Source organism: Mus caroli, unplaced genomic scaffold (assembly GCF_978045245.1).
Source record: "Mus caroli unplaced genomic scaffold, Mus_caroli_1 scaffold_11, whole genome shotgun sequence".
NCBI lineage: Eukaryota > Metazoa > Chordata > Mammalia > Rodentia > Muridae > Mus > Mus caroli.
Window position 1 is genome coordinate 93939434 of NW_028227266.1, and position 22847 is coordinate 93962280.

The 22847-nt window shown below is 42.3% G+C and overlaps 1 protein-coding gene across 1 annotated transcript in view; it reads left to right on the forward strand.

Moving 5' to 3' along the window:
* Nucleotides 1–22847, forward strand: part of Slc9a9 (solute carrier family 9 member A9) — a 565781-nt gene that overhangs the window by 453640 nt on the left and 89294 nt on the right. The window contains exons 13-14 of the mRNA XM_085827898.1: nucleotides 6443–6494; nucleotides 21376–21455. Of these exons, the coding sequence (XP_085684024.1) occupies nucleotides 6443–6494; nucleotides 21376–21455 (132 nt within the window). The remainder of the gene's footprint in view (nucleotides 1–6442; nucleotides 6495–21375; nucleotides 21456–22847) is intronic.

The window sequence follows — 22847 nt, forward strand, 5'->3', positions numbered from 1 at the left end:
TGGAAATCGAGGACAACTCCACAATTGTCCTGTGACCTCTACATGCATGTTGTGGCATCACCACCCTAACACACAAACACATGTACACCATACTAATAAATAAAACCTTCAACATTGCAAATGCAATAAATGAGAGCTATCAGACTTGAAACCCCATGGCCCAAACTCTTTACTACAGAGTCATACTGAAAATAAAACTGAAATGTATGTATATATATATGTGTGTGTGTATGCACACATATAGATAGATAGGTAGATAGATAGATAGATAGATATAGGCACATAGATAGATAGATACATAGATACATAGAGATATATAATTGCTTCTGCCACTTAACTTTGATTTACTTTCTTGTCTCCCAAAGTCAAGTTAAAATATTTTAATTATTACATTGGACTAATTTTAATCATCCGTAGACTCCAATGATATTTAATCAATGGATGTGGGGAGCGGTGAGATACAGTGCCAAACTGTAGTCCCCATTTAGTACTCTCAAGCCCACATAAGAGTCCCCAGGCATTAGCCGATGCCTCTCACACCGCTCCATTGTCAAGCTATATTTATGTGTTCAATATCCAGTCACCCTTCTCTTACTGAGACTCCTTTTTAATACTGTACCATCAACTGCAGGTCTGAGAGAGAATGGTTTCTCCTCCTTCACTTCTCAGCCCATCAGTAGTGGGCTCAAAAGAATCAAAAGAGTTCCTAAGACGACTGGAATTCACAGAATGAAACTAAGTCCTAGTAATATTTTACCGCCCCAAAGGTTCTAAGCAGTAAGAATTGGAAAGGAATTTTTTGGCTTTAATGGAAAAAGTGAACCTTTTGTTAGTCACTTCGCTTGCTTTCCTGCTAAGAAAAAAAAACCCAACTTTGAAGCATTCATTTGGCTACGGTTGGATATGAGAGCATCCAGAGATTTTAATATGTCTAATAAAATCCACCAAAGAATGGAGGCACACCGGGAAAGGAGGAGCATTATGGTCCACAAGAGATGCATTTGCTCTGAAAGTGGAGCTAGATGCTCGCTGTAAATTAGGAGCCCAGAGTGAGAGGTTCGAGGGCACAGCTGGGAATATGTGCGGAGCTCACTTTCATTTCCATTTGAATACCAGAGAGGAAGCGCTCCACTCACTTAGAATTAAAAAGTACATCAAGAATGCAAAATGTCATATAAAATTTTAACCATACTTTTTAGTTGCTTTTGAGTCCTTCACTGGCTTTTCGGCACTCCGCTTTCAGATAACGTCTTGGCCTTCTGTGATGTGTGCACATCTGCTCTTGGACTCCTCTCTCTGCAGCTACCTGTGCGTCAGCTCTACCTGCCTCCTGCACATCTTCTTACTGTGAAGTCTTTTCTTTCTCTTCTGCGTGTTTCCATTTCACTTTCCTGTTTTCTTCCTGATCAGCTTTCTCCATTCTTCCTTTTGCCTGTTAGCTATCTTCCTTTGCTCTCACTCTATTAATAAATCATATATATATATATATATATAAAACCCCAACTGAGAAAAGCAATCAGAAATGATACCCTTTAGTCCAGTTGTGCATGGGCCTGTGGCTCAATGTGGCTGTTGATATAATTTCTGGGATGCCTTAGTGCAGGACCTAAGGGTTTGTCCAGAGACACAGGTAAATAAGTAACAGGCATGGTAAGTCTGAACCCTGGTGCTTCTGACAGGAAATGCTGATAATAATAAAAATTAATGTCGACATCATGTGATAACATAGGGTTTCTCTGGGGAGCCTTGGCTGACCTGGAAATTACTCTGTAAAGTAAACCAGGCTACCTTTGGATCTGCCTGCCTCTACCTCCAGAGTGCTGTGATTAAAGGTGTGCACCGCCACCACCCAGCTGCAGCTAATAACATTTAGAGCCTTCTATGCACTGGGTTCTAAACTAAACACGTTTTATAATCACTCCATTAAGTCCCATTGTATTATTACTCCCTTTGTACTAATAAGGAAACTGGATAGAGACACTGTGCATGGTCCAGACCATGAATAATGAAAAGGTAGACCTGTTTCAGAGCCCAGGCTTCAGACCACCCCTCTTCACAGCTGGGTTTTACTGATACATCAACAGCTGAGAGTGGCCCTGGAGTCGCTGGGCTCCAGTAAGGGCTGGGAAACAGTACAGAGCTCTAGTTTGTCCTGTAGTGTCACCTCAGTGTAGCCACACAGGTGAACAGAGGGTAAGCCAAAGTCACCACAGACAAAACAAGGTAAACTCAGGTGTACACAGAAACTATACACAGGTGTACACAGAAACTATACACAGGTGTACACAGAAACTATACACAGGTGTACACAGAAACTATACACAGGTGTACACAGAAACTATACACAGGGGAAGTAGTTTTCAGAGAGGGTGAAACTTTTAGGAAGGAATCTAAGACCTACCTATAAAGCAGGGGAGCCATAGGGACAGAAGGAAAGAGAAGAGCAAAGTTTGAAAGCTTGAGAAAAAAGGCAGGACATCACAGACACCCAGAAGCAGCCAGTGTGGCCCAAACAACAAACCTGGAGATTGGAGGGAAGAAGGAGGGTCATGAGAAAGGCATGAGTGGAGTGAGACATAGTTATAGCTCTGAGCCAGTCTCAGCTACCGGCGTAGGGATGAAGACAACGGACAGACAGGAGGCATTAGGTCAGATTGGCAGAAGGGAAACCTTGACACGGTGGGAGAAGTGTCAAAGAATCTTGAGTATCGATTACACAGGTTGGACTTCATCCCATAAATCCCTTGATTTCACTTGGGGATCTGCGATGTACACATGTGGGTGTACACACACTGGGGTGACATCGTGTCTTGTTTCTACAATCCCTTCCAACCCCATAGGGTGTAAGTGATCTTTAATGCATAACAGTGAGTGGATACAAGGTTCTGACTTGCTTCCTGAAACAGAGCAGTGAGTGAGACAGATGCAGGCAGAATGTTTGCATAGCCCTGGAGATGCTGTGTGAGTGTGCCATGCATGTCAATAGCCATTATCACATACAACAATCAAGAAAAAGACAGAAAACTACCCTTAGAGACACCAAGGGGTTAAGCTGAGGCTGTACGAGGCGGGGTAAGAAGAACCGAGTGATTCTGTGAACCCTTCTCCGGTGTTTGCAATTTGTTATTATGTAATAAACCTAAAAATAAAAACATGTCCAGCTTAATTATCAAGCTATTAGTCCCACTAAATAAAAAGTGGTGTTGCGGTGGGTGACGTGACACAGAGAAAATATGCTAACACATTATGGTTGCAGCCAGGAAATCAAGAGAGTCTAATTGGCAGATTTAAAAAAATAATAATAGTAGTTAGGAGACATTTAATGTGGCCATAAAGAGGTTCACACACCTCTCAGAAATCATTATGAAGTGGCAAGCATTAGGTTTTATGGGACCAAGGGCGATACTGAGCCCTCTAGTTAAGAAGAGAACACCCCAGCACCCTGTGTTTAAGGAGGCGAGAAGCCAAGCAATATATTTTGGCAAGATTTTTTTTAATCGAGAATTGCTAAAGTCTCAAATGGATGGTGTTTCTTATGCTATCCCCTCATGGCAATTAACTACCGCACTTTTTTCCTAAATTTTATTTTCATTAAACCTTCCACACTAAATACATGTGGGGCCATTTCTATTTGCTCACCCAGTGCTCACTCAGGCTGCCCCGAAGGCGAGTGGCTCTCAAGTGCTGCCTCCTGTCTTTCTCCAAGCCATTTCAGATACCTACTCTGCTGACGGCAAAGAACATCAGCAATGTGGCCGGAAACAGACATCCTCCAGCCGGAAATGGTCTGAGGTGGGGCGGGGCAGGGCGGTGTCTTGTTCCCACCCAGGCCTCTGAGATGCTTTGCACACAGGAAGCCAAAGCCCATAATCAGCTGCCATCCTTTTTCACTTCCAGCAGGCTGCCTGAATAATTGGGATTAGAAGTGTCTGCTTTGATTGCTGTGGGGAGAAATGCTTAAATGTTGGTAAAAACCCACAGCCCTGCCTCTTTTATAGCTGGGTTTCTTAGGAAAGCTATCTCTGTTCTCTCCCATGCTTCAAGCAGAACACCAGAAAAAGGCCCCAAAGTGGTACAGCAATTGATGCTTGGGCATCTCCATTCAATCTGCAGCCCACCAGGGTGCTCAGCAGCCCTGAGACAGGTTGAACCTTTGCTTGTTGAAATGGAGCCTCAAAGGAATTTCCTGCATGAGCAGGAAGAGACACTCTACCAATCGTCCTAGTGTCAGGAAAACGGGACAGCATGGACCGGACCGCCACACATGGAACGCCTGTGGTCACACACACACTCTGTGGCCACTGTCTGCACTGGACTTGGTGGGGGCAGAGGGAGTGTCTTACCTTAATTCCCTTCTGCTCTCTCACCTCTTCCCCCACTCCAATCCCTTCTGTCCTCCCTTTCCTCTCCTTTTCTCCCTCTTACCTTTTCCACGCTTCTTCTTAGCACATCCCCTGCCTACCCCCTCCACGCACACATACATACATACCATGCATGTGCCCTTTTCTCTTTCTTAAGTGAAATAATTGAAAAACTATTCCCCACTAGACTGAGAAGAATCAAATGCTAGTCCACTCGAAGCCCTCACCATCAGCCTGAATGCCACAGACAATAAAGAGCTGCTCCTTTTGGGTGCTCAAGCTGGGGGGCTACCTGTGCGCAGAGCATCCTGATTTGCAGGACTTTCAAACGGGTCTCGTTTTCACTGTCCTGTCATCAGCTCATAGCTCAAGCTAGGGCTTCTAGCTTGCTTGGTCTTCACCCCCAACCAGATGCCTGGAGGATGACTGAGAGATATTTGAGAGCAGTAGAGGATGATCTGTTAAAGGCAGCCTTTGCAGAGCTCTGCTGGAGCCTGACTTAAGCCGGGCCGCCCACTCACCAGCTTCCTCCCACGCTCCCAGCCCACCCCCAACCCAAGGGGCTCACTGTATGGGAGAGGAAATGCAACCATCAGGGCCCCTCACTCGCTCTGGCTCTTCCGGAACCCTGGGAAGAACCACAGCGTGGTGTTCCCAGGGTCTGTGTTTCTGTAAGATTTGGGAGAGGAGTGTTTTAAACACAGATTAAACTGCTGTTTCTTCTACTAAGCTCCCTACTTGCCCTCAGTCTTCTCTGATAGGAAGGCTGTGGGCAACTGGAATCCAACCCAGGAGCAGCTGCGGAGAGCACGTATTTCATGCGCAGTGAGTGGGATCCATTTATAAGAGCCACAGTGACCTCTGTGTGTGCAAGTCCCTGCTGGTCGTCCTGGAGTAGGAAAGGCTTAGAGAAACTTAGCGTAAGGGCTGCAATAAATGTAGGCATATCCCTTGGCACCTGGCAGCAAAGGCCTGTGGGTATCGAGAGGGGTAAGCCCAAGGAATGAGATACACAGAGCCAGAAGCAATTCTGGAGAATGAAAACTCAGTTCTCTTTGATGCCTGTCAAAATGGAGGTGCGGAAATGTATTCAGTAAGGAGGCACGGGGAGAGATCAGTACACTGTACATTGTTTATGGAAATTGCATGAAATTTATCAGGAATCTTGCATTCGGCAGATTAGCATGACAGGGCTGCATGGAGCAAGCCAGTCTGGGTAAGAAAGCATGTTTTATTTCCTTCTGGTTATCAAGAACTTGAGTCTTGCTAGGGAAGATTCCCTCTTTTTTTCTTTCCATCCTCATGTAAAATCATCAGATACAGAAATCTCAAAGTGTGCAAGCACATTTTACAGCACAGAAGGCGATTTTAGAGATGTGCCAGAACAGTCAATTAAAACATTGTGATGATGATGATGATGATGATGATGTTGTTGTTGTTGTTGTTGTTGTTGTTTTGTGAGATTGGTTGCAGCCTAACAAAATTTCTTATTTCTCCTTTTCTAGAGAATCTCTTTAGAACATCCCATATTTGTCTCCTATATTATTTCCTTAAAACACACACACACACACACACACACACTGCCAATTCTATAACGTTCCAGCCCTGCAACCTAGACCCTCCCTGAGGACAACCCACATGAATCTGGACAAGGCTTGTTTTTTCTTCTCTGCATTAGAGATCTCTGCTCCAGGCTAGGGATCCATGATTCTGAGACAGTTTGCTTGGAGAATCCTGTGGGGTAGCCCTGGTTTTGAGGCTACAGAGGCCTTTCTCATGATGGCTCCTATCCCAAGGTCTCAGGGCCCTACTCCTATACTGGAAACCAGTAGCGAGCGATGAACTGGTGTGTGCGCTCCAGTTTTCCTGCTGTGCCAAGCCCAGCTGTGCACGGCCTCCCTGCGATCAGTCTGTTGGGGCTTCTATTTCTAAGGAAGCCAGATGGTTTTCTCACCAAACCTTTGCTCGAATTTACCTTGTGTTTAGGTCACCTGAAGATTTGATTAATGTTCAAGGTCTCATCTCCTCAGCAGGACACTTATGCTTATCTGCTCTTTTTGGTTTTGCTTTTTTTTAAACAGAGTTGGTGTGGACCTGGATGAAAGTCTGAAGGAAGAGCCCTCCTCACAGCAGGCAAGTTCCATAAAGTCATGGATAAAACATGGACTGGTCCACTGCTCATCCGCGCTTCTAGAGTACATAGCCAAGGGAGCTATTTCTAAAATGGGTTGCCTCTGCTGATAGTGCCTAGGAATTCACAGTGTTGGTTATGTTTAACATATGAATGCTCAGAACCAACTCACTGCCACCTCTTGGGATATCTAAGAATCCTGAAAGCACAATATGGGATCTAGAATAGAACCCTAAGAATGAGCCTCTCCATGGTGCCTCCCACCCAGCTGCTAGCCCATTGATCTCAGATCTCAGTGGAGTCAATCAAAGCTTGTTCAGCACACAACAGAGGGTCCTGTTTATCCTGAACAGCTTCTTCTTCACCAGATCTGGGTGAGGAAATTGCTCAGAATAAAATACTAATCCCTTAAGTAGAAGAAAATTGTTCTCCAACCCTAGTTTTGAATCTGCCATCAAGGTAGGATCAGCCATCAGTGATATTGCCTTAGTCATTCCTTACTTGGTCACTCTCCTTAAAACAAATGAACCAATGTGTGGGAATCTTCCTCATTTGCTGTAATCAAAAGTCTGCAGACATGATCAGAGTAATGTGGTAAATACATGGCATTGCTTGGTAAACTGTGTTTTGATCGTGTTTGGATTTGAGGACAACCCCTGCTTTGATAGTAAGGGTTTCCCCCTCTTACCAACAATGTACCTCAGCCAGATGGCATTCCTAGGCAAGAGGCCACTTCCCTGGGTCAGACAAAGAAAGAAGAGCCCTGTTGCACAGAGAAGGCTGAGGAATGAAGTTTGTAATGAACATGACTCTTGTGTTCTATGAACATGGTTGCCACGTGTGTTCTGGGGCCATAGGTACTCTTTTCACAGACTGATTGCCCAGGGAACAGCATCAGTGGGGGACACAGCACAGCATGGCTGCTGGAATATTAGGACTGGGAACAGCTTGATGACCTTAGAGACAGAATCAAAGCCATCGCCTGGGCTGTAATGAGTAGTGAGGAAGGTCTGGCTGTGGCTGAGGTTTCAGAAACATTTTCATCTACCATAGGTCAAATAATCTATTCTCCGACCTTGAAGCAAAACCTTCATCTAAATTCTGTCTTCTTCATGTGCGTCTTTCTTTAGAAGACAGAATAAGAAAAGTCATCAAAGAAAATCCTTTGCCTTCCTCTAATGACCTAAAATTTTATAATCCCATATAATTATTGGTAAAAATTTCCTACTAGCCTGAGTCATTTTTAAAGTTTATACATATTTTAGCTTTTTCATACAACACTTTAAAGTTCACCACTGTTAGTTCAGCAGTGACTCTTACCTGGAGATATTACCATAATGAAAGGTATTTTTTTTTTTAGTTGTTTTAGAAATAAGATTGTGCTGCATAGAAAATGAACATCATGTGACATTTGGGTCTTGGAAAAGCTTTCACATTTTGAAGTTTCACCTTCCCTGTCTGTCCAAAGTGAATGATAATGATGTTTACCTCAGGAAGCTGTCACAAAAACAAAAAACAAAAAAGAGCAACAACAACAAAACAAACCTAAGCTTAAGACTAGGGAGATGGCTCAGTGGGTAAGGTGCTTGCTGTGTAAGCAAGAGGCCCTGAGCTCAGATCTCCAGCACCCATATAAAATCTGGACTTGGAGGTGCACAGCTGCAATCACAGGGCTGGGTAGGGATGGGAACGGGTTGATTCTGGGGTTCATTGGTTGGCCAGCCTACCTGGAACAAAGAGCTCTAGTTTCGCTGAGAGTGGCAGGCGAAGAAAAACTTTAGGTCAGCAAACAATGGAGGAAGACCTCCAGTATGAACCTCTGGCCTCCACATGCATTCACATATGCAAGCTAGCATGTTCATACACACACACACACACACACACACACACACACACACACACATTCATATATACAAGCTAGCATGCTCATACACACACACACACACACACACCGTTAAAACAAACCAAACTCAACTTTTAAAAGATTTTAGACACTTCACCTCACTACATTAAATAATTATGTGTTTTAGATTTCAGTAGAAGAATAATCAGAACAGAGAGTAAACACACAGGAGTAAGGAGAATCCAAATCAGCAGGTTGCAGGGCCTCCACCCCTGCTGAGCTCCAACTACAAATGAATATTCTGGTCCCTAAAGGCACCTGGCAGAAAGAGGAAATAATGAGTCCTATCCTAAGTCCTTATCCTTCCGGGACACAAAGCAGATCCCTGCCCTGATGGTGTAAAGAGTGGTACTTATGTTTCTAACCAGATCTCCCCAGAGCCTCACGCAGAGGGCAAAGAAGGGGCTCTCTCCATGTTAAGCCATTCCCACTCTAAATTACAAGCTCCTGAAGGAGCCGTTGTAGCTTACAAATAACTTTCAGGGGATTCTGAGCATCCTTTCTCACCATGTTCTTTAGCTAGCAAAGCTAGCAAATGGCAAAACCCGTTTTGGAAAGAGGTCGGAGTAATTGTCCCCTTAGTGTCAAGTATGTGAAGCAGTGAACTCCAACCAGAAGTCGTTGGCCACGGGATGCATGCAGCTGCCATTCTACCTGGGCGAAGTGTGTTTGGTACTTTGTGAGCCTTTTGTCAAGATGCTCTCTGCTGTCCTTTTGCCTGGCAATGCCTTACTTGTCATCTATTGATGCCAAGCGTAAGTCTGAGTTTTAGCAAGACCATGTCCCTACTGACTTTGCCTTTACTAAACCAGGTTTAAATTAACAAGATTAATATGTGGGATGATCTCTGCACTGGCTAACCACAACAGTAGTTCCTAGTGAAAAGCTAAAAATGTTTCAACTACTTACAGCCATTCCTGACTACGCAGTCTCAGAGTCAATACTAAGCATGTATGATTAAATGCAGCTGCTTATAAAAGAATTCCCATCTTCTTAGCTTGTAGGGAATACCTCTGGGCTGTAAGCTTGAGGCACAGCTCCCTATGCAACACATGACAGTGCAATCTTTATTGTGCCAGGCTCAGAAACTTTGCAAAGCATGCTCCAAATGCAACCATTCAGCTTTAAGTGCACACAGTTTATGACTTTGCTGCTTTGAGAAGTGGGAGATACTGTATGTTATGTATCTCTCAGTCATGTTTGAAAAACAAATAGTACTGCCTTTCCTCGAGCCCCAGATAGTTTTCCTGTTCTTGGAAGCATTGCCCTTGTGAGGTGGGTAAAGTCTCTGGACTGTGATGTAAATTTCCAGCATTTAAGAGGACTCAGCAGGGCATCTCTTCCCTTTTCATCAGTCTGTCATGATCTCCCCTTTGAATGCTGGCTATGGTTTTTAATCCTATTCTAAGCATATTACATGCTTTACCCCAGTTTCAGAGATAACCCTGAACAGGTACTATATCATCCCATCTACACGCAAGGAAACTGTACACAGAGACATTAGATAACATGACCAAAGGCACAGAGAAGGCAAAGGTAGAATTTGAATCCAAGTAATTTGGTTCCAAAATATCCCACTTTACCAGATATGCGTGCATTCGTGTGAGTAGTCATTGACCCCACAGCTATCAAATATAAGCTGCTATGCAGAGAATTCAACTGCTACTATTTTGAACTCTTTTCCCACACAGAACTGCTGCTCCAAGGAGGAACACCTATCTGAAAAAAGATAGTATGTAAAGGTTGTGGGTTCAGAAAAAAGATAACAATGAAGCAGGTGAGGGGGTGGAGAAGGGAGGAGAGGTCATTGGCTATATAGGGCAGACCTATGAAAGTACCATTTGATAGAAAACTGAAGTGTGCGGAAGCAAGCCAAGTGGAAAGGAAGGCAGTGGTCCAGTCAGATGGCACAGCAAGGATGCAGGTTCCATGTCAGTGGATTGGTGTGAGCACAAGCAGAACCAGGTGCAGGCCAATGTGGCTGAAGGTGAGTGGCCAAGGCAGAAGTAGGTAGGTGAGCTGGCAGTGGTGAACAGGACCAGTATCTGAGCTGCAGTGACGAGTTTCATCTTACTCTGCAGAAGATGGACATACCCAACAATTTCTTAAGCTCAGAAGTTTTTCCTTTCTCCTAACCCAACTCTGTCAGCTATTACTTTTGTCATTACTAACATAACTTTATTTTTAACACAGTGCTAGCCTCTGTAGGGTTTCTCTTAAATATTAGCTTGCACTTTTCTATTACTTCCTGAAGGTCTGGTTGTCCATTCTGTGTGGATATGACCTTGGTGTCTTGGTTCTGATTGCTATGACTCTAGACAGTTCAAGCCCAGTTGCAAAAGGTCCCAAGGAGTGCAGAAGTATGCCTGAAATAACCGAGCAATAGGGATTTAAAGATAAGATTTCTCAACCAGAAAGACTCATGCTAAGCAAAGACACAAAGAAATGCCTGTCAAATATGAAGGGCGTAAGTACAGTGAGCAAACGCTTGTCTGCCAAATATCCGAAAGCCATCACCTTGAATACCTTTGAAACCTGTAATTACTGGTGCAGAATAGAGGTATTTGTTCCTTGGCCCAAATGACACTTCTTATCACTGGTCCTCCAGAGCCCCAGAGCGCAGAGCCATATACCTCATATACAGTTCATCAGGGGGAGAGACTAATTAGCTAAAGGTAGGGTTCATTTGGTTCATTATCTATGGATTACCTTTTCATTGTTTATATTTTCAGATAGTCCTAATAAAATTGTAACAACCGAACAGTGAAGTCCACCTAGAGCTATCACACTTAGCAGTGAACATTCTCATGTACATGTTTCGTTCCTTGAGCCTTTACAGTTGGCATTGGTTTTCATGGGATGTAAATTCCACACGACACCCCACAAGTGTTTTAGGAATAGAATACTAGGCTCAGACATTGATATGGCCCAGATGAAAGTTTTTAATGCCACATTGTAACTAAAACTATCCTGATTTAAAAAAAAAAAAAAAAGAATATCCCTAAGCGAATTCCTTGGGTTTTCTCTTGGCTGACACTGACATTTTTGTTTGTAACACTTACCTATGTCATACACACCCAAAGGCAAACGCCACACTAACATGTTTACATTATAGGGCCAATGTCCACATGTTTTTCTTAGCAGCAGGCCCTTTAACTTCATGTTCTAGAAAGTAAGAATAACGCTGAGGAAGCAGAGGGTGGTGGCAGTTACAACCTATGGAGCAATTTTACACATTTTATATACAAGATAAATCATCTTTAATTTTTACTTTGCCCAATCAGGATATCTATTATTAGAGCCCTCTGTAAAAGTGAGAATATGAATGTTTTAAAAAGGAATCCTCCCAAGATAACCAACCCAGGATGTGTTGAGTCCAGAGTGAGAGCCAAAGCCACTCATCCTGACAGTCCTGCATGGACACTTGTCTAGTCTGTATAAAGCCATCCTTACCATTGGCATTGAAGCCAGTCACTTTGCCAGTGAGTCTAACTTGCCAGTTCTATCAAGAATATAAGCAGATCTTCATTTCAAAGGCCCAGAGCATAGTCCCCATCCTCTGCTCGATTATCTCCACATGGAATCCCCCCCTTCTCCAATACCCACTATGCTAAAAGCCTTGTTCTATTGTCTAGGAAGTCATCTACACTCTACACAGTATGTCAACATGCAGTTACAATAGAGTAGGCTCTACATCCTCCCCCACACCATTATTCAATGCTTCTTAATTCCTCCTTACAAGAGCTGCCTGTCTAAAACTTGTCCCTGTGGAGGTCTAAAGGAGGAACATTCCATGAGGGACAAAATCCCAAAAGAAGGGACATTCACAGTCTGTGTGACGAATAGAAATGATGCCGTTACAGCTGGAATAGCCACTGGGAGCATTAAAGACTATGAATCTGTAAGAATTAGAGGCAGGAGCCAGCTTGTGTGATTATCTGTCACCACATTATGCTGGGTAACACAGTCAGAATCTAAGAAGTGTGCAACAGGAGTCCTTCTGTTGTGTACTACTTTGTGAACTCCATTCTACTGGCAAGGACAGAGAGCAAGAATGTAAGGCAAAGCATGTAATGTTTCTTGGGACTAGCTTCAGTTCTAGTGCTCTGGCACTGCTGCTACATTCTATTCCTCAGAGACAGTTCCAAGGACATCATAGATAACTCTTATCATAGACATCTCTTGATAACTAGACAACTCTTCTTTGGTCAGAAGTACCACCAGGTATTATTGGAAATGTTACATGGTGAGAGATGAGAAATTGGGATCTTTTACATAATTGATCTGTCATATAGATCATTTGGACTATGGTAAAGAGTTTCCATTTTATAATAGATACCATTTCTAATCTTTTGAACGTGCATGGTTTTATTTTATAATTATAATTGGTTCATCTTTGTAAACAGTCCTTGTGTACTTTAAAGATGTGTCTTCCAGCAAGTGTTCCAATAGCACAAGCAACAACTGCAGAATATAGTTGATATAATATTACAGAGGTGTCAATCCTTGGAGAGAGGACGTAGGTCAGTTGTTGAAGTGCACGGATTCAATCTCTGGTGGTACACAAACTTGGAATTGTGTTACATGCTTATAGCCCCTAAGGGTTTGGGGCAGGAGGATTAAACGTTCAAGGTAATCCTTGGCTACAAAATCTCACTCAAAATACAAGGCTGGTTAAAGTGTTGCCTGAGAAAACATGAGTGCCTGGTCTCAGGTCCTCAGCACCCACATAAACATGCCAGCCACAGGGATATGTGTCTATAAACTCTGGGCTGCAGAAGCAGTGACAGGAGGGTTGCTGTCATTAGCTAGCCAGCTTAGATGAATTTGTGAACTCCACATTCATCGAGTCTCAGAAAATACGATAGAGAGTTAAAGTCATCAACCTCTGTCCTCCATCTGTGCATATATGCATGCACATGTTCCCACATGCACATATATGTATATACACCAGACACATGCACACAAGTGTCAACTACGTCAGGTTGATTCTTTGTTTTAATCTACCCACTGTGCCAGTTACTGGTGCAATTTGTACCCATTTGAGGCTTGCGTGGTTCTCCTTCATAGTTTGGCCAATACTGCCTCATATACTTGAGAAAGTCTACATATGCAGCTAGAGACCTGAGCTCTGGGGGTATAGAACTCAGTTTGACACTTTGAAAATTGTATCTTCTTGCCTTCAAGCCTTTATTTTACATGAAACGGTAGGATTTCTTTTAGTTTCCTGACTGTTCTAGCTGGTTCTGTGTCAAACTGGCACATGTAGAGTCACGGGAGAGGAAGGAGCCTGAGTTGAAAAAAAGCCTCTGCGAGATCCAGCAACAAGGCATTTTCTTCATCGGTGATCAAATGCGGGAGAGCACAGCCCATTGTGGGTGGTGCCATCCCTAGGCTGGTGGTCCTGAGTGCGATAAGAAAGCAAGCTGAGCAAGCCAGTAAGCAGCACTTTTTCATAGCTCCTTCATCAGCTCCTGCCTCCAGGTTCCTGCCCTGCTTGAGTTCCTGTCTTGACTTACCTTGGTAATGAGCAGCAACGTTGAAGTAGAAGAGTTTTGATCATGGCTTTTGTTGCAGCAATAGAAATCCTAATTAAAATACCAAACATAATTTGATCTGTTTTAATATCATCTCTTTTAAGGTTTTTGTTGTTGTTGTTGTTTAATTTCAGCTTTAGAAGTCTGACTATGGTTTACTGTTCTTTAAATTTATCCTAATCCAGATTCACTGAGTTTCTTGGGTTTTTATGTAGATGTTCATAATCTAATTTATAAAATTGGATTACTGTCTTCTTAAATATTCTGTTTTCTGCATTTGCTGTTCCCTCCATGTACTCCAGTCATAGAATACACTAAGTCATAGAAAAAGCCACTTTATACATTTCTCTAATGTCATATGTACTTTCTTATTACTTAAATCTTACCTCACTATGTTCTATTAGTTGGGTGTTTTAATCTATATCTCTTCTCAAGTTCACTACCAGTTTATTCTGCAGCATCCAGACAGCCCTTGTGCCAATATAGTAGAGTTTTCTTTCTAGATATTATACACCCTTTTTCTGGAATCTTTCTTTCTTTCTTTCTTTCTTTCTTTCTTTCTTTCTTTCTTTCTTTCTCTTTCTTTTTTTTTTTTTATAGAACACAATTTTCTTCTTAGGTCTTTATTTTGTATTTGTTATTTCAATTTATTTAAATTCTCCAGCATCTTTTTTTTTTTACAGCTGTCTTAAAGCCTTTACCTATTAATTCTAACATCTGAGTTATTTCAAAGTTTGTTTCTATCAATGGCCAGTTTGGGTGTCTCATTATTGTCCCTACTTTATCTGTAACTTACCCTATCTGCTGCCAGTTTACCCAATCATTGAGTCCTGTTACATCTGTGATACCAGTCAGTCCACATGGCACACCATTACATATTCTGAAAGTGATTTTGCATAGTGTCTTAATTAGGGTTTTACTGCTGTGAACAAACATCATGACCAAGACAACTCTTATAAGGACAACATTTAATTGGGGCTGGCTTACAGGTTCAGAAATTTACTCCCTTATCATCAAGTCAGGAGCATGGCAGCATCCAGGCAGGCACAGTGCAGGAGATGAGAGTTCTACATCATCATCTGAAGGTCACTAGGAGAAGACTGGCTTCCAGTCAGCTAGGATGAGGATCTCAAAGCCCACCTCCAAGGTAACACACTTCCTCCAACAAGGCCACTCCTATTCCAACAAGGCCACAGCTCCTAATACTGCCACTCCCTGGGGCAAACATACAAACCATCACACACAGGGGAAAAGGATATTGTTTCTTTCACTTTGTTTTCAGACACATGCAGAATGCTATATAAAGGACCCGTGAGTGCTAATGTGAAACCACCACATAGCTTTAGTGTGGTGGTTGTTTCTGGGGGTTAATATTTCAGGGTAGCTTGAGCTGGGACCTTGTTTTATAAGATGTATCTTCCATTATGGTGTGCATGTGAATGTCATTAAGTAAAAGGGTCACCATACCAAAGACATCAGGTAAAAGTGCTATGAAGCAAGAACAGTGACATTCTGTGAACATCCACCCATCTTTAAGTTCATCCATCCTTTTTTTCTTTTTTTTTCTTTGTCCTCAGTCTTCAGCTTTAACATGGTCATTTTGAACCCATGGTTAGTTTTTGATGTAGGGTTAAGAGGGAAAATAAACCTTCTACCTTAAAAATAAGTTATTTGGAAAAAAAAAAAACTTTGTAGATGAACTATACCAATGTAGGTATCATCATTTATTACATTTTTTTCAATTCCCATGAGTGCCTTTTATATCTAAAGTTCACAATAGAGGATGCTCTAGTTAATATCCATTAACCACTGTTCCATGATGGCTTAAAATACCACATATTTATTAGCTCAAAGGTTTTATGGCTCAAGAGTTTGAAAGCAACTTAACTGAGTGTTTCCATTCAGGGTCTGCCGTGAGGTTCCAGACAAGATGTCAGCTGGAATGACTGTCTCTGGATGACTTGCCTAGATCCAGAATTTGTATATCTCTGTTGGTAGAAGCCCTCTGCTCCTTGATATCTATAACAGACTCCATGGTAACCCACAGAGCACTCCATGGACCTATTACTGAGCCATCACTTGGAAGACAGCTTTTTAGAGCAGGCAGTCCAAGAAAGAAAGCAAAGAGAAAGTCCTGGTGCCTTTTGATGACCTAATTTAGAGTGTGACATACCATCACATCACTTCTATACTACATTTTATTCCTTAGATATAGGTTTTTAAGCACATCCTACACACAGTGTTTGAGAGAAATTAGGTTCCAATTTCTAAATAAATAGAATCAAAGAAGTTGTAGATAATCAATTTAAACATTAATATTGCATTTTCTTCAGCCAAACAATTATCTTCCCTGTATGCATGTCCATCTGTTACCAGCCCAAGTCAAATGGATCAGGCCCTTTCCTTTTCAGCTTACCCTGGAGCTGGCCCATCTGGTAGTACAGGCTAGCTGTGAGTATCTGGAGATACCTGGGAGGCATCTCAGAGTTTGGCCCATCTTTTGATAGTTAACTGCCTTAATGTTTCCTTCTTACACATACATTTCCTAACTCCCTTCTTTGGAACATTTACAAATTTATCTGGGTTCTGGGAAAGTGAGAGCATTTGCATAAACTGTTTCTGTGTGGAGACTGAGAATTGATGGTTGACCTTTTAAAAAGGTAACTTCAAAGGCTTTCCCTTTACCTTTCCGTTACATGATAATCTCCCTTCGGGATCCTGGAATCTTTCTCTTTAATGCAAAAATTTCATTCTCTCCCTGATAATTAGTAAATCACGGCATAAATGTGAGATTACCACATAAAACTCTCCATTCCTGAGGGGGGTCGTAAGGCAAAATACCAAAGGCCAATTCCGTGTGTATGAACCACCTGAAAAGTAACTTGGGGACCCAGAGGGGGCCTCATAGTATTGTTGAAATAATTTCAGAATCCTTATAATAATCATTTCATTTGCTTCTTGCTTCAATGTCTGGCTTTTGTAGATTTCTGGCCAGAGCCTTTGGTTTATCCTTTATCTGTCCAAATAAACCTAAAATAAATAAGACCATCATAGCTGTTCCTCTCATGGTTCTGCCCCATTTGCAGGGCTCAGTAAAAAAGAAAACTATCCACTTCCTGCTGTGCACAGTCATTTCCCAATCTCTACTCCATTCCCTTGTTTGAAGGGGGGAGGGAGGAAGAAAGATCAGATTGCCTAGCCATTTTTAAATGTTCCCAGAAATAGAAGATAATAAAGGAGCCAGAAATTCCATATACATCCATCATTCTGCTTCTAAGATGTAGCAAGGCAAATAAAAGGTACAATTCAACACTCTTGAATTTCCAGTTCCCATGCAGAGCTGGGAAACCTGAGGCTCCAAGTTCATGAGTGTATCATTGTTATTCAATGGAAGAAAGTCCAAATCTTGGTCTTGGGAACACTTAAGAATTCATCTGGGAATAAGAAAGGTGAGAATATGTTGTATCCTATGCTTGTTCTAAAATGCATATCACTTCTCTAGAATAAGGAAACTTAACAGAGAATAACTCTCGCTGGTAATAAACAAAAACACCATGGAAAGGTAGACCCTCCTACAGATTGTTGTTCACATCCGTTGTCCTTGAAGCATGCGTTGGTCCCTATTTCAGAATAGCGCAGATAGGTTGACGGCCTCTCCTGGTTCTCTGCACATTGGGACCCTTCCAGGAAACTACTCTCTAGGTTGCCCTATCATATACCACCCCCAATGCAGTGTGACTGCAAAGGCTGGCCTCCCTTAGCACATTTATCTTTAGCCCCCACTGAACAAGCATAACATGCATTGGACTAACTCATTTATTTCTATTCATTTATTAATGGCCTTTCATAACCAAGTTATTAAGTCATCAATAACTCCAGAGAAATAAATGAATGGATCCAGAACTGGGCCAACAGATGTTTAAAATACGTATTGAAATTTTTAACTACGATCAGCAAAACAGTCATTTCTTGATCATCAGAGGAATATGTCCCACCTGGGAAAACACATTCCACCCCTATTTTATTAGAATTAGAATTCAACTTCTTTCCAACGTACCGAGATGAATAACATCTCTAGTCAGTCAACTAAACTAAAGGTTGTTTTTAAGTATCTATTGCACCCATCAGATGACAAAGAAAAAAATCCATAGACATTTTTACAGAAATATGTCTTCTTAGTGTTTCTAAGTTCCAATATTGTAGCCTTAGGAAGCAAAATGAAAAAGAGGGGACAGAAGAAAGACAAGAGAGAGTTTCTAAGGTCATAGAAAACCCTTGAGAAGATCCCAGGGCTCTAAGTTGTATATAGTTATTCCATTTATGTGTCTGTGAGCATCCCAGCATCCTGACCTTGCTTTCCTGCTCAGAGACCCCTTTTGCCCTTATTGGCTTTCTGTTGATGTGCTAGAGCTCTAGCTGGACGAAGGAATTCCTGTGGCTGGAGAACTTAAAGTGTGTTTAGAAATTTCCATGCTCCCACTTGTCTTGGGTTCCTTGTCCTTAAAACAGAGGCAATGACAAAGCATACATTCATGATCCACAAGATACAAAAATCACCTACGATGTCCTCCAACATTGAAGGGCATGTGCTCCAGAAGTATCTCCTGCTATTATAGCGGTCAGTAATTCAAATACAGTAATTCCAAAATGGTTTTAGTTCCTTAGAGACCAGAAACTGTAACTCCTACAGAGTATACTATACTCCTAGCATTTGGGAGGCTGAGGCAGGAGGATGTGAAGTTTGAGGTCAGCCTATGAAAGAATCTGAGGAAGGAAGAAAGGGGGGGAGGGAGGAAGGGAGGGAGGGAGGGAGGGAGAGAGAGAGAGAGAGAAGAGATATGAAATTATGCTGTGCATTAGAGAATGGTTATGCTTTCCACAGTTTAATATGAGACAGAGACACTTAGAGGAAACACCATCTTTAGAGTCTAGCAATTCAGTCCCACACTCGACTCCCTACTGTTTCTTGCTAACTGGGTGACTGTGTTCATGGCTTCCCTTCTCTGGGGGTCTCTAGGTCCTTAAGTGCAAAATAGCTACAACTCAACCAACCTAGATGGATTGTGGTAGAAATTGAAAAATAATGATTGGAAAAACTAATGGCTGGATAATGTGACAAGCATACTGCCTGGAAGTTAACGAGCATTCAATAGCTAGGAACTGTCATTATTGCAAAGTCACTCAGCTGGGCTGTTGAAGGCTGGCAGCTGAGCCTCCAAACACCACCCAGCTTACCTCCTCAACCTTTCTTTAAAAAAGAGTCTGGGGGTGTGGTTACGGTTTCAACACTTTACTTAGTGACTGTTCCGTAATTAGTAGGTGCTACTCCTACTTTGCTATGGAAATCAGCCATGCCCATTGATGGGTAAAACCCCCAAAGTCCTCATACTTAAGGAAACGGAGAAAAGGAGACAGAAAGCTTCCACATTTGGTGCAGAGCTTTTTGAACTACTTCTGTTTGTGATGAGTTTTGCTCTGGAACCTTAGCCCTGCAATGATGTGGGCAGTGGAGCCCCCTCCCCCCCCAAACAGCTTGCCTGGGTTGCCTTGTGATACAGAAACTACTGTGTGAAGCAGCTACAAAGAGATGTAGAGAAGCACAGGGATACTGAGCCAGATGACTACATTTCCTTTAGAGGGAAATGGGAAGAAATTCTAACTACTGTGACCAAGGCACGGCACCCCATAGTGCCCATAAGAGACAACAGGGTCTCATGGAAGGATTAGGAATGGAAAATGAGGTCTAACCTGAACCTGTGTGAAAACATTACCCTGTTGATAATTTTTCTCAATGGTCATTATAGAAGGTTTGAAGTGGTGGCATAGGTCTTTAACCCCAGTATTCAGGAGGCAGAAGCAGAGGCAGGTAGGGGTCCATGAGTTTGTGCCAGCCTGGTCTACACAGCAAGTCCCAGGAGAGCCAGTGCTACATAATGAGAAGCTGTGTCAAATAACAACAACAAAACCGAGAAAGGTTGGCTTTAGGGCACCTTCAAGGAACTGTCTAGCTCATCTGTCCTCATTGTTTGCCATGGTATATCAAGTATCAAGAATCACATAGGAAGCTTTACATTTTGAACCTAAAGATCTTAATACACAAGGATGATGTGTTTGGGTTTGGGTTCAGTGTGTCTCTGCTGCATTGTTTCTGGCAAAGGGTAACAGTTAAATAACAATGGGACACACTTGCCTTCTCTGTAGTCCCATTTCTTGGAGCTGTAGTGTGTGCTGGTAGAGATTTTACAGAGCAGAATGTAGCTATTCATTGTTCTCAGTAAAGGAGCTGGCTGCGAAAGAGCAACAAACAAGTTAAATAAAAAAAAAAAAACAAAAACAAAAACAAAAACAAAAAACAAAACAAAACAAAAAACCATCCTGGGCTTGGGAGGGGCTGACTTTGGTGTAGTGGGTGGGGATTCCATGGTCTCCCATACACTATCATCCATCAGAACAATGCTCACTCTATTCCAGATCAGCCAAGTCATAGAATAGTTTGGAGTGGAAATTCTGGGCCTAGACAAAGCAGAAAATCCACACTAAGTCCAGTATATGTGTCCATCACAATTGAAATGGAGTAGAATCCACTTTCCTTAATATGCAAAGTGCAAGATGCAGATATGAAATGCTGTGGAAGATCCAGCTTACCACAGTGCCAGTATCTTTAGCACAAAGCATTTCCATTTGCCTTCTTCCTCTGTCTCTCCATTTCATGCCATCAAATACAGTGTGTTTCTCTTTTAGCTTTGTTTCCTTCTCCCTTCCTTTATGGTGTTTGTGGGGGGTGGGGAGAACAGTCACATCTATAATTCTTAATGGCTTCCCATCAGGAACGTCTCTTTGAACTGTTTCTAATCCTAATAGAAAGGTATCAAAACCCGATCACATCCTAAGTTCAAATCCCAGCAACCACATGGTGGCTCACAACCATCCTTAACAAGATCTGCCTCCCTCTTCTGCTGCCTCTACAGATAGCTACAGTGTACTTACATATAATAATAAATAAATGTTTTTAAAAAAAAAACCCAATCACAGCCTTTAAAAGTGACATATCAAAAAGAAAATGAGCATAAACCAATGTCACAATTATAAGACTGTTCTTTAGTAATTTCTCAGTAATCCATAAATAAATGACACCCAGATTTGACTTAAATGGACTGCCATGTTCCTACAACAGCCTTGGACAGAAGCAGCTTTGACACTGATGGCCAAAAGTGACATCTCTTAGCTATTTAATAAAATTGAGATGATTAAGAAAGCAAATACTGAATTGCGCCAACAACTCTCATCTACACAGAAAGATCTCTGAGATAATTTGAAAACTCTTTCACCATTAAGATGAACATGCCTAGACTTTTTTTTTTAATGTTTCTTTAATGATGTAGTTAAATTGGATTTGGTTTGACACATATTTAAGATGTACCATTTTCTATGGTCTCTTTCCAGGAAGCAAATAAGTTGGACAAAAACATGACGAAGACAGAGAGTGCACAGCTCTTCAGAATGTGGTATGGATTTGACCACAAGTATCCTTTGTAATGAGAGCCTGGCAGTTCCTCCTGGAGGGGCAGGCTACTCCACACCCCATCATGGAGGAGTGAGGCCTGTATCCTGAGGAGCACACAAAGGTAAAGTAAATCCACAGGCAAACTTACATGGAGGAGTGATTTCAAAATCTAGAACCATGTGGACCATGGTTGAAATGGTAGACAAGGTTTGAAAAGGCAAAGTGTCAATGGCACGTGATGGTTTTTCTGTGGTGATCCGGTATTTTCTAATGTCAGATAACAAAATCATATGGTGCTGAAGAACTTATCTATTTAGTTGTTCTATAGAAAGACCTTACTTCCATTGGGTTGGTTAGAGATCACTGGCTCCACTCTACAGTCTCAGTGGCCTTTGCAGTCTCTGGTTGGTCTGATGGGCTTGGACAGGACCCAGCTATACCTGCCTCCCAGGAGCCCACTGTATGCCTTTGTTTCCTGTGTAAAATGATGAACTGAGGACTGGGAGTCGGCTTCGTCATAGCATAAAATAGCGCCACTCTTTAATTTCCCCTCAGGAACACTGAGGTAAACTCTTTCCTCTGAAAAGCATTGTTTGTTTTTACAATTCTACCCATCACCATCACCGTGAATGCAGCCACTCAGACATGCCCTGCCATGTGAGTTTGAGGGTTGAAAAATCAGGCTGAAGTGCTGTGCCCTGTAGAAGCAAGCAGCCCATGGCTAATCCAGTCAGGAGCACCATTCCGGAGAAAACAGACAATTGCCGTGAACTGAATGTGTTGGGTCTTCACAGCTGGCTTTTTGCAATGACAAAATCCCTCTCCTTTTAGTAAGAAAAAGTCATTCACTGTGTGATTAAAACCCAAAGCAACAATTAAAGCCACAACACATCAATGGGAGAAGGGAAGGTGAGATCAGAAAAAGGATCTTTTTTTGGATGTTTGATAGAAGTCAGCAAACAGATAAAGAAGAGGAAACTATGACGGAAGGGAGTGAGGCAGTGAGCAATATCATAAATTCACATCAGGGATGAAAGGAAAGCAGATTGGAGGAAGGCCCGGAAATTAGAAGGGAAGATTAAGAAGGAATGAAGACGCAAGAAGATGCAGGGCTAAGCAAGAGGATGTTCATGTGCAAATTGGAAAGCATCCCTGTAGTGCCCCAGCATCACATAGTTCTGTGGAGGGCAAAGCTTGGAGCTTTGTTCTTATTAAACACATCACTCTGCTGTCTGTGGCCAGATACCTTCCCTCACGCCAGTCCTGCATTTGTGTGGGCAGTCCATGTTACCATGCTGCAAAGGGCGGTGCATTGTAGTCATTGGCAACCTCTTCCTTGCTCTAGCCTCATTAGTTACCTGGAACCTTCCTGATCTTTAGGGGGATTTGTAATCTTGGCAGGGTGTTGCAG